General features: G+C 45.8%; 1 protein-coding gene across 3 annotated transcripts in view; it reads left to right on the forward strand.

Annotated features, from left to right (window-relative positions):
- Positions 1 to 2,063: 2,063 nt before the first annotated feature.
- Positions 2,064 to 17,270, forward strand: part of LOC122554101 (collagen alpha-1(XXIV) chain) — a 461,503-nt gene continuing 446,296 nt past the window's right edge. For all 3 annotated transcript variants that reach the window (XM_043698575.1, XM_043698576.1, XM_043698577.1), the window contains exon 1: positions 2,064 to 2,741. In XM_043698575.1, coding sequence (XP_043554510.1) covers positions 2,686 to 2,741 — 56 coding nt within the window. In that variant the 5' untranslated portion in view covers positions 2,064 to 2,685. The remainder of the gene's footprint in view (positions 2,742 to 17,270) is intronic.

Below are 17,270 nucleotides of genomic sequence, written 5' to 3' on the forward strand. Positions count from 1 at the left end.
TAAAAAAAAACATGTCTCCCCTTTTACACTTTCCTTCAATCTGGGCCTTTCTGGTCACTGACCCTCCTCCCCCTGGAGATTTGCCGGAGGCAGGTTCAATTGAGGCATTCAAGAGGGTTATTGGATGGTTATTTACACAGAAACAGTGGGCAGGGATAGAGGGAAAAGGCAGGAGGTTGGGTCTAGGGAATAGAATCAGTACAGGGGTGGCAATATTAAATAAAATAATTTGCACAATAGTGTTTTCACTAAGCCCCTGTATTTACACACACACAATGCACCCCACAGTAATGTGGAGGTAACCAAAAACAAATAGAATCAGTGCAGGGACAATGGGCTGAATGGTCTCTTTCTGCACTGTGACAGTTTGTAATTGATCTGCTTGTGGTGCAGTAGTGGAGTCTCTTCCCCCGGGCAGGGAGACCTGGGTTCAAATCCCTCCTGCTTCAAATGTATGTCCTATCATTTCTGAACAGGTTAAATAAAAAGACAACAATTCTGTGCCACTAGAATGTATCAGGCAGGTACATGTGACTCAGCCAACGTTGTCTATCTCAAATGCTACAGACAAGGATGCCCTGAGGCATGGTACCTTGGCGAGACCAAGTAGATGCTATGACAACGGATGAAAGGACACTGCACAATAATCACCAGACAGGAGTGTTCCCTCCCAGTCAGGGACATTTGGCCTCGGACCTTCGGGTGACCGTCCTCCAAGGTGGACTTCGGATACGCAACAACGCAAAGTGGCCGAGCAGAGGCTGATAGTCAAGTTCAGTACCCATGGGGATGGCCTCAACCAGGACCTTGGGTTCATGTCACACTACAGGTGACCCCGCTACACCAAACACACACACACACACACTCATGCAGACTCTCTCTCAGACACACGCTCTCTCTCATACACACACACATACACCCACGTACACACTCTCTCACAAGCTTATATTCCATCACATTCACACACACACTCTACCAAGCATGCATGCATACACACACTGGAGGAGAAAGTGAGGTCTGCAGATGCTGGAGATCAAAGTTGAAACTTTATTGCTGGAACAGCACAGCAGGTCAGGCAGCATCCAGGGAACAGGAGATTCGACGTTTCGGGCACAGGCCCTTCTTCAGGAATTCCTGAAGAAGGGCCTGTGCCCGAAACGTCGAATCTCCTGTTCCCTGGATGCTGCCTGACCTGCTGTGCTGTTCCAGCAATAAAGTTTCAACTGCATACACACACTCTCTCACTTGCACTCACATGCACACACACTCTCTCACTTGCACTCACATGCACACACACTCTCTCTCATGCATGCAAGAACATGTAAGTCTATGGGGATGAAGTTGCATTTGCAGAAACATTCTATTTTTGCTCACAAAGCACACAACCTGCAGGCAGTCAATCCATGTAACATTTTATAAATTCCTACTTTGGAAATAGAACCAGTCTGACTCAAGATTGGGATACAGACAGACTCTAACCTCACCTTTAATACATTGTCTGAGCTGAGATGTCACCTTTTTTTATAAAATTGTAATTTATCTTGAGAAAGTGACTTATAAGAAGTTCTGAAATTTACACATTAATGAACGGAAACCTGCAACCCATTCTAAAAGATGAAAGACTTAACAGCAATCTCGGTTTGTTCAATCAGCTGTATGACGCTGTAATATTTTGCTGTAAATTTCGTGTCTAATGATGCTGCTCCACAGCCCCCTGATGAAGGAGTAGCGCTCTGAAAGCTAGTGCTTCCAAATAAACCTGTTGGACTATAACCTGGTGTTGGGTGATTTTTAACCTTGTGCCACTAAAAACACATTCTCCTGAATAACTCTAGCAGAGGAAAAGCCGAAAGGAACCGTGGATGCTGTAAATCAGAAACTGCTAGAAAAGTTCAGCAGGTCTGATAGCATCTCCTTCAGGAAGGGTCACTGGACCCGAATCGTTAACTTTGATTTCTTTCCACAGATGATGCGGGACCTGTTGAGTTTATCCAGCAATGTCTTTGTTACTCCAGCAAAGCCCTTCCAGATTTTTTAAAAATCCCAATTAAACCCTCGCTTCATTTTATTTCTCCCCAGCCCACCAGCCGGCCCCCGACCCGCTGTGAATGGGACTGACCCAGTGGGGAGACTTCTTGTGTCTGCACTGCCTGTTGATAATCACCTTCTCTTTGTGTTAGCCCGGGACCCTGGTGTGTCTGTGTCTTCATTGACTGCAATTCTGCCATTCAGTAGATAAGCGCTGGGGCTGTGATGTCAGTCGGTGGTTGATGAAATTTAACACCGTCCCCTCTGTCTGTACCCACCCCCTCCTCCCGATTACAGAAGCGGCTGATGCCTGGAGGAGGGGGAGCGGGTGTAGGAGGAGGTTAATACTGCACTAGGGAGCAAGAGCATGTGCGGGGAGGGCTCCTGACACCCACGTTAGCAATGAGCCAGCAACTCTGCTGTGTAGGACAGAACTCGAGTCAGGTCTGACAGAGAGAAGGAGAACTGTGTGTGTCAGAGAGAGAGAGAGAGATTCCTGGCTCCCCCCCCTCACGGTTGGACATCATGCAGACGGTGTAGCAGGTCTGAGGGAATTCGGGGGTCACTCGGGTCGACTTTGCAAACTGCAGATGAATCAGCGCCGCTGTCGAGTTCTGTTTTCGCTTCGGATTACGCTGCCGGGACAAATGCATACAAATGCATTTAGGAGCCCAAAGGACACGCCGTGGATTCATCTCTGCCGCCGGCAAACCGTAAGTAAAGTCTGAACTGGTGTAGCCAAGTGGGAGCCGGAGCGGTGTAAGTGAGACCCAGGATTGAAACTTGTTCCTGCACAGTCTCTCAGCAAAGACTTCCGTTTCCTTTCGTTTTAAAGAGCTCCGGGTTGTCTCACTGGGGGGATAGGTAGCAAGGTGCTTATGGGCCGAGTTCCAGCTGCTGGAAGGGCATCTGACCTGTAGGTTTTGGGAGGGCGGGATGGTGTGGGATGTGGAGCCAAACTTCTGTAAATTGGAGAGAGGGAGGGAAGAAGAGCTGGAGACTGGCATTAGCAGGGCAGAGGGGATAGTAGGAACCCGCCTGGCCGAACAGCCTGCCCTGTAAAGCACTAGAGCAGGCTCGGGACAGGCACTGGACATCAGACACGTTAGGGTGAGTGGACCATGGCAGTTTGAAGAGCAGTCTGAGGGGCAGGGTAAATGCCTAGGGATGAATTCCCCCAACAGGGAGAGGCGGCTGCGGGATTTGAAACATTGATCCCAGCCGGAGCTTTCACAATCCAACACGGACCGCTGTCGTTTCCAATGCAGAGAGAGAGAGAGAGAGAGAGTTTGGTGTTTGTTTGTAATGGTTGCACCTAATTACAGCGCAGCTCAGGTCTGTAAACCCAGGCAATGCCTGTACTTGCCAGATCCTCCCTCCACCCCCTTCCCCCTCCGCGCGGGGGGTGGGAAAGGGCCAATCCCTTCCCGGATTTGGGAATTTCTTGCCAGCTGTTGCCCTCAAGGTGCACAGCAGGATTGCCCCCCGGGAGTTTTTCTACCTTGCCCTTTCTTTCCCCTTTAGGAGGGGGTGGGGGACTATCTAAAGGCAGCCGCCGGTAATCGGCAGGATCTTGTTGTTAGATCCGGGCAGATGTTCCAGCTGCTGAGCTCCGGTGATGCTGCAGTAGATCCCATCAGACAGTGTGCTCTGAACGGGCAGCAGTGAGGGGGTGGGTTAGGGGCAGTCAGTGCTCACTGGGAGACCAGGTCCCGGCACATCGACTCACAGAGATGGACAGCACGGAAACTGACCCTTCGGTCCAACCCGTCCATGCCGACCAGATATCCCAACCCAATCTAGTCCCATCTGCCAGCATGTGGCTCATATCCCTCTAAACCCTTCCTGATGAAGGGGCATGGCTCCGAAAGCTAGTGCTTCCAAATAAACCTGTTGGACTATAACCTGGTGTTGTGTAATTTTTAACTCCCTAGTCAGGGTTTAGATGGGCCGAATCGCCTCCTTATGCAGTAAACTAATTCTGACAGCTTGTGTAGTGAGTGAGACACTGATAGTGTGTGTCTGACTCTGAGACACTGTATGTCTGTCAAAATGAGTGAGTGTGGGTATGTGTGAGTGGAGTTCTGTGTGTACGTGTGTGATGTACAGAGTGTGCGAGTGTGTTTGTATGTGTGCCTTCAATGTGTGTGTGAATCAGTAGACGGTGGCAGTGTGTTAGCATCGGTGTGTGAGTGAATGAATGTGTGTACACCAATTCATAAAATCACACAGAGACCATTCGGCCCACTGTATCTGTACCCTCCCTTCTGCTCTTCGCTCGAGCTGTGCAATTTTCTGTTTCCAGTTTTTGAAAATGAAATGTGTTCCCACAGGCAATGCATTGCTGTTCACGCCTGTCAGCAATACCTTTACGTGTGTCTGTTAAATATTGAGATGCCTCTTATTGTTTATCGGTGATGGATTGCTGTTGTAAATCAGAAACCTGGAAGCCACACTCCCTACACTCGTGTTGGTCATGAAATGACTTTTTTTTTTAACTCTTTAAACTACTCTCACCTTCAACTTGCTGGTCTGAGAAATTATTCCCAAGTGACATACCTCGTTAAATTGACACATGGTTAGAATCAAAACGACTTCTGAAAATGCTGCTGCAGCCCCTGAAGGGTTAAGGAAGAAGGCTTCACTATTGACATTCACCAGCAGCGATTCCGACATAAATCAGAACACTTCGACAGCTTAGGGAATCCATGAATGAGAGTGAGGTAGCCCTGACTCGCCTCCTTCATGCCATTGACTTATCCATTCACTATCTGCGGGATTAATGGGGAGAGATTCCCGGGCTCGGTGGCCATTTCCAGTTTAAGAAAGTTAAAAATCACACAACACCAGGTTTAAGACAGGCAGTGTTTGTGTGTGTAAGCCGCTAATAGGATGGAGAGTGGGGGTCCGCTGATGTTCTCGATACTTGGGGTGAGTTAGGCCCAGTCTTCAGGTCTCTGTGTCCCTCTCGTTAAATCGGATCAGGGGTGTATGCCCCCAAGCCAACATCAAAACGCAGCTCCGGTGTTAACGTTTAAAACTGCTGGTGTATTATCCTCATCACAGGATGGCCGTGTTTATTCCGCTGATCTTAATCACCAACTCTCTCTACTTTTACTGAAACTGATGTGTTTGGTCTCTTATTATTGTTAGTAAACATAGCCATGTGTCATTACTGCACAACCGCGGAAAATTCGATGTTCTAGTTTCAAAGAGGTCTGGATTTTGCCAATATTAAACACACGGTATTTCCAGGGTATGTAAATCAGCAAGTTGTGTATTTGAAAACCAGAAATCCGCATCTCCTGCAGCTGAAAACACGCCATTGTAAAAGCTAAAGTTCTCAGATGCTGGAAATCTGAAATAAAAAAGAGAACATGGTGAGGAAACTCAACAGATCTGGCGGCACCAATGATTATTTGTCTGCCTTTTTTTCTGGTGATGCGTTTCTCCCAGACGATTGGAAAACCGCCATTATCACACCTAAGACAAGGAGACAACAAACCGGAAACTGTAGACCAGTTAGCTCAACGTCTGCTACTGGGAACTTTAAAGTCTGTAATAGCAGAGCATTTAGAAATGCAAAATATGACTAAGCAGAGTCAGCATGGTTTCATGATGTGGAGGTGCCAGTGTTCGATTGAGGTGGACAAAGTCAGAAGATACACCACACCAGGTTAGAGTCCCACAGGTTTATTTGAAATCACAAGCTTTTGGAGCGCTGCTCCTTTGTCAGGTCCTTCACCTGATGAGGGGCTACGCACCGAAAGCTTGTGATTTAAAATAAACCTGTTGGATTGTAACCTGGTGTCATGTGACTTCTGACCTTGCACAGTTTCATGAGGGGGATATGTGTTTGACAAATTTGGTGAAGTTCGTTAATGAGGTAACAAGCAGGCGAGAGAAACTGGATGCAGTGGATGTAATATATTTGGATTTTCAGAAGATATTTAACAAGGTGTCATACATAAGGCAACTTAATCAGAGCTTGTTGTGTTGGGAATAGTATAAAAGTGTGGATGGAAGTATAGCTAATTAATAGAAGACAGAGAATGTGGATAAAGGGGCATTTTCAGGACAGTAATCTGTAACTAGTGAAGTGCCACAGGGATCAGTGCTGGGGCCATAATTATTTGCCATGTATACTGATGACTTGGATGAGGAAACTGAATGTACTATAATGTGAGGAAATTGAGGTTTTGCACTTTGGCAGGAAGAATAGAGGAGCTGAATATTATTGAATTGGATCAGAGTGGTGCTGGAAAAGCACAGCAGATCAGGCAGCTTCCAAGGAGCTCCTCGGATGCTGCCTGACCTGCTGTGCTTTTCCAGCACCACTCTGATCTAAACTTTGGTTACCAGCATCTGTAGTCCTCACTTTTGCCTATTAATGAATTGGAGAAAGACTGTAGAAAGCTGGAGCACAGAGGGAGTCGGGGGTCTTTAAAACACAAAAAGCTAGATCCATGTTCAGCAGGAAATGGGGAGGGCAAATGGTCTGAAGAAGGGTCAGTGGACTCAAAACGTTAACTCTGTTTCTCTCTCCACAGATGCTGCCAGACCTGCTGAGTTTCTCCCGCAATCTGTTTTGTTTGAGGCAAATGGAATGTTTTTTTTATTCAAAGGAAATCATAGAATCTCTACACTATGGAAGCAGGCCATTCAACCCATTGAGTCCACGTCATCCCTCCGAAGAGCATCCCAGACCCATTCCCTTACCTATCCCTGTAACTGTGCGTAATCCAAGGCTAATCCACCTAACCTGCACATCCCTGAACACTGGACTACAAACATAGGGAACCGACGTTTCGGGCATGAGCCCTTCTTCAGGAATGAGTCCTGAAAAAGGGCTCATGCCCGAAATGTCGATTCTCCTGCTCCTTGGATGCTGCCTGACCTGCTGTGTTTTTCCAGCAACACATTTTTAGCTCTGATCTGCAGCATCTGCAGTCCTCACTTTCTCCTACAAACATAGGAAAGTCTTGCTAAAAATATGCAAGGCACCAGTCAGACCACAGCTGAATATTATTGAATTGGAGAAAGACTGGAGAAAGCTGGGAATGATTTTGGATTTCTTATCCAAGAAGACATTTACTGACATTTGTAGGCAGTCCAGAGAAGTGTCAGTCAGCTGATCCTGGGTATGGTGGGACTGTCTTATCACAGGTTGAGTAGAATGGGCCTGTACTCATTGGAGTTTAGAAGACTGAGAGGAGACCATATAGAAACATACAAGATTCTTCGGGGACTTGATAGGGTAGATGTGGAGAAGTTGATTTGTATTGTGGTAGCACCAGAAGGTATAACGTCAGAATAAGGGGTCATCCATTTAAGACTGAGATAAGGAGGAATTTCTTCTCAGAGGGTAATGAATCTCTGGAATTCTTTCCCACAGAGGGCTGTCCAGGCTAGCCATTAAATATATTCAAGGCTGAGACAGACAGATATTTAATCACCAAGGGAATCGAGGGTAATACCAAAAAGGCAGGAAAGTGGAGTCCAGGGTTATCAGATCAGCCGTGATCTCATTGAATGACAGGCAGACTCATTGGGCTGAATGGACTGCTGCTGCTCCTTTGTCTTATGAGAAATAGAATTAAGGTTTTGTGTCTGATATGCTGCTCCTTCAGAACTCAATTCTTTTTATATTGTACCATAATATTATTTTGGGAGGATCCTGAAATCGAGCAGCCTGATTGGTCTAGAGGAGGGCTGTGTAAACACTCTGCCTTTCTCGTTTTGATTAATCCTGTGAAGCATATTTCAAATATAAATTATGTTGGACAGAATCTGATAGACATTCACACAGCCTCCATTCAGTTACTTATTTTTTTCACATTTGTCAAACATTCTGCATTCAAACACCCACACCAAGGATTTGAACTTCCTAATTATAGGATCATAGAATTCCTACAGTGCGGAAGCAGATCATTTGGCTCATCAAGTCCACACATACCCTCCAAAGAGCACCCCACCCAGACCCATCCCATCTCATCCCTGTAACCCATTTCCCCGAGCTAATCTACTGAACCTGCACATCTTTGGACTGTGGAAAGAAACTGGACCACCTGGAGGAAACCCACGCAGACACAGGGAGAACATGCAAACTCCACACAGACAGTCGCCTGAGGGTGGGATCGAACCCAGGTCCCTAGAACTGTGAGGCAGTAATGCTAACCACTGAGCCACCATGTAGGATGACAATCCCTGTGCTGTTCTGATGCGGCAGGAGGAAATGAGGACTGCAGATGTTGGAGATCAGAATTGATAAGTGTGGTGCTGGAAAAGCACAGCCAGTCAGGCCGCATCTGAGGACCTGGAGAGTTGACGTTGTGAGCATAGGCTCTTCATCAGGAATGAGCTCTCCTGCTCCTCAGATGCTGCCTGACTGGCTGTGCTTTTCCAGCACCACACTGTTGTGATGAGGTGCGAATGTGTCAAATCTGCCAGTTTTTGGATGAGGCACTCAGTCAAGACCCCTTTTCCTTTCCCAGTCCCACATGGTCTCTCTATTTGAGGAAGAACAAAGTTTATTTGATGTTCCCAGTTGTTATTTATTGTTGAACCAGTGCCACTAAAGCACATATGTGGAAGTCCCAGTGTTGGATTAGGGTGGATAAGGTCAGAAGTCACATGACACCTTCGACAAAGGAGCAGTGCTCCGAAAGCTTGTGATTTCAAAAAAACCTGTTGGACTGTAACCTGGTGTTGTATGATTTCTGACTAAATCACAGATTAACTGATAATTGTCACCTGGCTGTTGTTGGGATCTTGCAGTATATAGGTTGTAGGCCACATTACCCAATCTACATTTTCTCTAATGCATTATGCAAAGTCCTGAGTTTGCAAAAGTGCATTTACATGTGTATACTTTTTAAATTCAATCGTGATATGAGCGTCACTGGCTGGGCCCAGCATTTATTGCCCGTCCCTAGTTGCCCCTTGAGAAGGTGGGGGTGAGCTGCCTTCTTGAACCGCTGCAGTCCATGTGTTGTAGGTAGACCTACAATGCATTAGGGAAAGAATTCCAGGATTTTGACTCAATGACAGTGAAGGAACAGCGATATATCTCCAAGTCAGGATGGTGAGCAGCTTGGCTGGGAACTTGGAGGGGTTGATGTTCCCATGTATCTGCTGTCCTTGTCCGTCTAGATGGAAGTGGTTATGGATTCGGAAGATGCTGTTATCCTTTGGTGAATTTCTGCAGCACATCTTGTCGATATTTCACACTGCTGCAGTTGGTGGATGTTTTTGGATGTGGTACAATCAAACAGGCTGCTTTGTTCTGGATGGTGTCAAGCTTCTTGAGTGTTGTTGGAGCTGCACCCATCCAGGAAAGTGGGGAGTATTCCATCACACTCCTGGATTGTGCCTTGTAGATGGTGGACAGGCTTTGGGGAGCCAGGAGGTGAATTACTCGCCACAGTTTTTCTAGTCTCTGACCTGCTCTTGTAGCCACCGTGTTTATGTGGTGAGTCTAGTTGAGATTCTGATCAATGGTAACTCCCAGGATGTTAATATGTACAACTCAATGGAATTTCTTCTTCCACCAGAAACTATTTTACTCCCATTTTTAACCATCACTTTCAACTCAACTGTTGGAGGCAGATTCTTTCTCCAAAGGGCCTGAGTGAGACAGATTTTTAAAAATTCACAACAGTCAATGGTAGATTTATAGTCTTGCATTTATAGATTTCAGACTAACCTTTTAATTCCAGTTTTAGCACTGAATTTAAATTCCATCATCAGCTCATGTTGTGACTGTAAGAGGAATACTATGTTTATAAGCAAGCCATATTCCACCACTCATCCCATTAGTATGAATGTTTCAATTCAATCTTTATGCTAGTCCTTTTGCATTATTATCCAAAATGCTTCCACCAGGCTCCTTTAAAGAACTCAATATAGTCCTCTTATTATAAAAGAATATTCACTCTTTTAAAAAAAAGTGGCAAACAAGGAAGTTACAATCTGAAATTATCCCTTTATCTCAAAAGCAGACACACTCACACAACACAAAACACAACCCACTCTGCAGAGATAGTGTTTGAATAAAAGACAAAAGTGTAAAAGAGAAATACTCCTTTGGGCCAAAGAAAGGATAAACTTTGATGAATCCTCATAGTTTGCTGGATTTCTGGTCAACAAAATCGAATTGCTAACAGCCATAGACTGATGGAAGGCCTTCAGTTGAAATTGAAATCAAACTGGGTCCGAGTCTTTGGGATGTGGGCATGTTGCATGTTTTATAAGGTAGCCTGAAATGATGATATTTGGAAACTTTATCAAGATTGCAAAAACTTCTGCTCAGAGAGGGAGAGAGATGTACAGCTCATGGGTTTTTCTTCCTTTTGATTGCTCACTTCTATGAAGGTAGAGATCAAGTCCAGAAGGGTTGCTAGGCCACCACCAACATTTCAAAGCTAGATTTCCCATTGGTTCAGGGCCATAGGCTGCATCTCATGTCTCTCTGAAATCTTTGCTTGTTTTCTATTTTCTCCAAGTTCACTCAATTTTCTGCCGAGAGTAGGTGAACCACTCAGCTCTATTGACTTCATTTCTAAGAAACCACATGGAAAAATCCCTTTCCACTTCAGAAAGCTACCAAATAGTTACATACCCTTACATCACGTTATCCATAAATACTTTTGTGGGATTTGATCCATGTTCACCAGAGCACTGGCCTGGGTCGAGCCCAGTGACATTACTACTCTGCCTTCCTCTCCCACCCCATTGGTTGATCGTTTGCATTTAGTTAGGTTCGGACTCCCTTTAAAATTATATTGTCGAGACACTCACTGAGTAGCACCATGCTCCAACTGTCTCATCCAGAATTCTGCCGCAAATCACATAAATCACTCCGACCCCTGTTCTGGTCAGGCAATGTCTCAACTTCCAAATTCTCCACATCTTGTTTTCAAATCCCTTCCTGGTCCTGCTCTCCCCTCCCAATTTCTGTCACCTCCTCCTGTACTACCACTCTGTGAAATCTCCATATTCCCCCAGTTCTGGCCTCTCGCGCAGCTTCCTAATTCTAATGGTTCCATCTTTGGAGGCTGCACCGTTAGGTGCTCGATCTCCTAACTTTGGACCTCCCTCCTTAACCCTCTTATTCTCTCAACCTCTCTCTCCTTGTTTAGACTGCTCCCCAGAACCTGCCACCTTGACCATATTTTTCCCTTCTCCTGTTAGATAATTATCTCAGTGAAGTGCCATGGGACGTTTTCCTTCAGGTGTTACGGAGATGCAAGTCGCTATCATGGGGTTAATATTGAAAAGACCATAGGAAAGAGACACTCAGATAAACGAACAGAATTGTTTGATTTTGTGATGGTGGGAATTGGTTCTACATGAGTATAAGGAAAGGTTTGCATTTCTAGTACGTATTTTGCAACCAAGGAATGTTCTGGTTGTTGCGTCCAATGAATCTGTTTTTTTGAAAGTTGGTCAATGATGTTACAGACAAATAAAGAGCAGAAGGAGGCCATTCAGTCTCTCGAGCCTGCTCTACCCTGCCATAAGATCAGGGTTGATCTGAGTGTAATCTCAAACTTATAAAAACCTTTCACCTCCTTACTTTCCAAAAATCTATCCACCTCTGCCATAATTATTGCAAACTCTGCTTCCACTGTCTTTAGAGGAAGGGATGATGTTGAGGTGCTGGTGTTGCACAGGGGTGGACAAAGTAGGAAGTCACACGACACTAAGTTATAGTCCAACAGGTTTGTTTGAAATCACAAGTTTTCGAAGCATGGTCCCTTCACAAAGGCGCTACATTCCGAAAGCTTGTGATTTCATATAAACCTGTTGACTATAACCTGGCGTAGTTTGACTTCTGACTTTGAGGAAGGGAGTTTTCTGGTCCTTCTGAAAAAAACACTTCCATCTCTGGATTAAATGAATGACTCTTCATATTGAAAGTGTTTCTGAGTTCTAGATTTTCCCAAAAGAGGAAGCATTCTCTCCGTACCCACATGATCAGGATCTTCCATGTTTCACCTCTCTTTATATTCATCTCTCTCCACCTTCATATTTCAGGTATTAATCTAGCAAACCTTCTCTGAATTGCTTCCAATACATTTTCATCCTTCCTTAAACAAGACCATGACTGTACAGGTGACACTGGATGTGGTCTCACATGCTCTGAAGCATAACCTCCCTCCCTACTCTTGTATTCAATTTAGTAATTCAATTTGATCCCTCTATAAATTTTGTATCAGTTTGAAGTCAATATTGCTATATTCCCTCATTGCCAGATGTAGCAGAACGATTCTGAAATGTAGACAAAAACGTAACACTTTCTGTAGTTGAAATTTGACGGACGCAGAATTAGACAAATAAGTTTGAACAGGTTTCTCTTCACATGGTTCACATTTGCCAGACTCAATTTGTTGCATGAAAAATAGCTTTATTTTTTTGGTTGTACAGACAACGGTTTGAAGTTTGTGCTGCCTTATATCTGCACTACATTTGGCAAGCACCATTTCTTCAGCTGTGAATGCAGTCTTTGCAATGTGAGCAAGCTTTGCAGCTTTCAGAATTCATGGGTTTTGCATTATCATGAATTCACAATAGGCAGACCTGCATTTCCCAGGCTCTTTATCCAACATCACAATATCCCAAAGTGTGTTTCAAACAATTAACTTTAAAGTTTGTTGCTTTTAAAATATCAGGAAATGGAGCAGGCAATTTGAATGGAGCAAGTTCCCACTGCATCGTGATTATAATCAGTTTTGGGTATTTTTGGTTGTGGAATTATATTGGCAAAGGTAGGACACAAAAATAATGCCACCGGAATTTGCAATTGCATCTAACAAGAAGACAGGGTTTGAAACAAAATCTCAGAAAACCTTTGACAGTGCAGTACTCCCTCAGCACTGACCCTCTGACAGTGCAGCACTCCCTCATCACTGACCCTCTGACAGTGCAGCACTACCTCAGCACTGACCCTCTGACAGTGTGGCACTCCCTCAGCACTGACTCTCTGACAGTGCAGCACTCCCCCAGCACTGACTCTCTGACAGTGTAGCATTCCCTCAGCACTGACCCTCCAACAGTGCGGCACCCCCTCAGCACTGACCCTCCAACAGTGTGGCGTTCCCTCATCACTGACCCTCTGACAGTGCAGCACTCCCTCAGCACTGACCCTCCGACAGTGCGGAACTTCCTCAGCACTGACCCTCCGACAGTGCAGCACTCCCTCATCACTGACCCTCTGACAGTGCAGCACTCCCTCAGCACTGACCCTCCGACAGTGTGGCACTCCCTCAGCACTGACCCTCTGGCAGTGCAGCTCCCCCTCAGCATTGATCTTCCGACAGTTCTGCACTCCCCCAGTATTGACCCTCTGACAGTGCAGCGCTCCCTCAGCACTGACCCTCTAACAGTGCGACACTCCCTCAGCACTCATCTCCGACAGTGGTGGCACTCCCTCAGCACTGACCCTTCAGCAGTGCAGCTCCCCCTCAGCACTGACCCTCCGACAGTGCAGCACTCCCTCATCACTGACCCTCTGACAGTGCAGCACTCCCTCCGCACTGATCCTCCGACAGTGCGGAACTCCCTCAGCACTGACCCTCCGACAGTGTGGCAGACCCTCTGGCAGTGCAGCTCCCCCTCAGCACTGACCTTCCGACAGTTCTGCACTCCCCCAGTATTGACCCTCTGACAGTGCGGCGCTCCTTCAGCACTGACCCTCCGACAGTGCGACACTCCCTCAGCACTCATCTCCGACAGTGGCGGCACTCCCTCAGCACTGACCCTTCAGCAGTGCAGCTCCCCCTCAGCACCGACCCTCCGACAGTTCTGCACTTCCTCAGTACTGACCCTCTGACAGTGCGGCTACCCCTCAGCACTGACCATCTGACGGCTCTGGTTAGTCACTACTCCCTGTTGAATTCAGTACTGGTCATCTTGAATAAATGGTATGTAGTTTTAAATTTCCTTCCAAGTGGTAATAAAGTCTCTTCATTGTCAACTCCATAATTCTGAAGATGCAGATGAGGTCACCCCTCAACACATGCTTTCTATGAAAAAGGCACTGTAACTATCCATTCCTTCCACCATGCATGCTCAGTAGCAGAAATGTGTGTTTTTTTTCCAGTGTAATGTGGTGCTTCACTTGGAGCTGGTGCACTTTGTCACTGACTTTGTGCCCGTTGGCAAGGTGTGCTTGGCCAGCTTCCTAGGCAGCAGCAGACTCATGGAGGTCTGGATTTCCCAGGATCTGATGGTCTAACACTTTGGGCCAGGTGGGAAGCCTCTCCCACAATCACACAAAAATATCGTTGACAAACGAGTTCACGATGCTCATGACCATAGAGGATATTTGCCCTTTTTTCCTTCAATCATGGTGACAGCCAACTTCTAGACACAATGTACCAGCTACAAGGTACACTGCAGAAATTCACCAAAGATCCTCAGACAGCACCTTCCAAATGCATCACTACTTCCACCTTGAAGGACAGGGGCAGCAGAAACATGGGAATATCACCCCCTGAAAGTTCCCCTCCAAGCCACTCAACACCTTGACTTGGAAATATATCACCGTTCCTTCACTGTTGCTGGGTCAAAATCTTGAAATTCCCTCCTTAAGGGTGTCGTGGGTCTATCGACTGCAGCGATTCAAGAAGGCAGCTCACACCCATCTTCTCAAGGGTAACTAGGGATGGGTAATGAATGTTAGCCCAGCCAGTGACGCTCACGTTTCATGAGTGGATGGAAAAACTCTATCTGTCTACGGATTGGTGTGACTGTTCAGTTTGCTGTCAAGTGGGATAATCTTTGATGCAGTTCACCCAATGTTCCAGTGTCCTGTTTGTAATGGGAAGCTGAGAACAGTATGCAGTTCTTTAAGAATGGTCTTGCTGTGGTATGTGATACAAAGTACAGTCAGACAGAAGAGGGATAATTGAGTGAGTATTCGTTTGAGATTATTTAATGGGGTAGAAGGTTTCTGTGGTGTTTGAGACCTTGACAGATCCTGTAACTAAGGAATGCCTTATTGGTTGTTGAATTAATGCTACTTGATCAATATTACTTGCACTGAGCAGATGCAAAGATACTTGTGGAATTGTTTTTTGTTTAAACAGGGATTATATGTTTGTCCAGGAACCCCATCCAGGACAAACATATAAATAGAAAGCAGGAGGCAACAGTTTCGCTTCACTTGGAGGTCGCCACTGATGATGTTACCTAGCCAGGTAATGAAACAGTATCTGAACCTGAGGGGCACCAGTATCCTTGGGGGGAGGTTTGCTAACTTGGAGGTCGCCACTGATGATGTTACCTAGCCAGGTAATGAAACATCTGGATATCAAACCTACAGCTCAGCGAGCAAACCTACACCCTAAACCTCAACCTGAGCTACAAACCTTCACAAACCTTGGAGATGGGTAAAATCTCTAAATTTGCAGATGATGCTCAGCCAGGGAGAATGATGAACTGTGAGGATGATGCTGGGTGACTTCAAAGGGGCATTGACGAGTTGGCTAAATGGGCATATGCCTGGCGGTTGAATTTTGATGCAGAGAAATGCGAGGTAATGTATTTTGGTAGAAGAAACACAGAGAGACAATACAGGCCACAATGGTACAAACTAGAGGGGAGTATGGGAGCAGAGGGACCTCTGGGTTCATGAGCATGATTCTCTGAAGAATTCTCTTGAAGGCAAATTAAAACAGTTGTTAAGAAGACTTATTGGATCCTTGCTTTTATAAATAGAAGCATGGACTATAAAATCAAGGAATTGATTTTACACTTTTACACATCATCAGTCAGAACACATTTGGAGTATTGTGTATAATTATTGAGGGAAGGATGTTAAAGCCCTGGAGAGAGTTCAAAGGAGATTTACTAGAATACTCCCAAGGATGAGGGCTTTTAGATACAAGGAAAGATTACAGAGATTGGGTTTATTGTTCTTGAAGCAGGGAAGGTTAAGAGGTGACCTTATTGAGGTGTTCAAAATTATGATGAATTTTAAAGAAGGATATTCTGTTTCCACACCAGTTGGTTTGTCAGTAACTGGGGGTCATAATTTCAAGATTGTCAGCAAGAGAACTAGGAGAGACATCTTTTTTCAGAGAGTTGTTAGGATTTGGAATGCACTGCCTGGGAGAGTGGGGGAGGCAGGTTCCATAGGATATTGGATAGGTATTTGAAAGGGATGAATGTGGAGGGTGACTGAGAATGGGACTAGCTGGGTAGCTCTTACAGAAGTCGGTACAGATATGATGGGTTGAATGGCCTCCTTCTGCACTGTAAATTCTATGATTCTATAAACTTTGGAGACAAATTTCCCAAATGGATTCACTTGTGACTGTCTTATGTTAATGGTCCCTAATTCTGGTCTTGCTGCACTGGGGTCTTGAGGTGGTGATGGTTTGTAGGTAATAAATTTCATTGGACTAGTAATTCAGCACCCTAAGCTAATGTTCTGAGGACGTTGGTTCAAATCCCACCATAGCAAATGGTGAAAATGGCGTGGTGGCTCAGTGGTTAGCACTGCTGCCTCACAGCACCAGGGACATGGGTTTGATTTTACACTCAGGTGACAGTGCGGAGTTTGCATATTTTTCCCGTGTCTGCACAGGTTTCCTCTGGATACTCCAGTTTCCTCTCTCAGTCCAAAGAAGTGCAGGTTGGGTGGATTGACCATGCTAAATAGCCCCGTAGTATGCAGGATAGGTGAGCTAGCCATGAGAAATACAGGGTTACAGGGATAGGGTTGGAGGTTGGTCTGGCTGGGATGCTTTTATGAGGGTCAGTGTGGACTCGATAGCCCTAAGGACCTGCTTCTACACTATAGGAATTCTGTGGAAAATTAGATTACATTACAGCGTGGAAACAGGCCCTTCGGCCCAACAAGTCCACACCGACCCGCCGAAGCGCAACCCACCCATGCCCCTGCATTTACCCCTTATCTAACACTACGGGCAATTTAGCATGGCCAATTCACCTGACCTGCACATCTTTGGACTGTGGGAGGAAACCGGAGCACCCGGAGGAAACCCACACAGACACGGGAAGAACGTGCAAACTCCACACAGTCAGTCGCCTGAGGCGGGAATTGAACCCGGGTCTCAGGCGCTGTGAGGCAGCAGTGCTAACCACTGTGCCACCGTGCCGCCCCACTGTTGAATTGAATTCAACAGAATCTGGAATAAAAAGCTGGCAATCATGTGAATAATAACCTTTGTCATTAAAACCCATCAGGTTCACTAATGCCCTATAAGGAAAGA

This window comes from Chiloscyllium plagiosum, chromosome 11 (genome assembly GCF_004010195.1).
Source record: "Chiloscyllium plagiosum isolate BGI_BamShark_2017 chromosome 11, ASM401019v2, whole genome shotgun sequence".
Lineage (NCBI taxonomy): Eukaryota > Metazoa > Chordata > Chondrichthyes > Orectolobiformes > Hemiscylliidae > Chiloscyllium > Chiloscyllium plagiosum.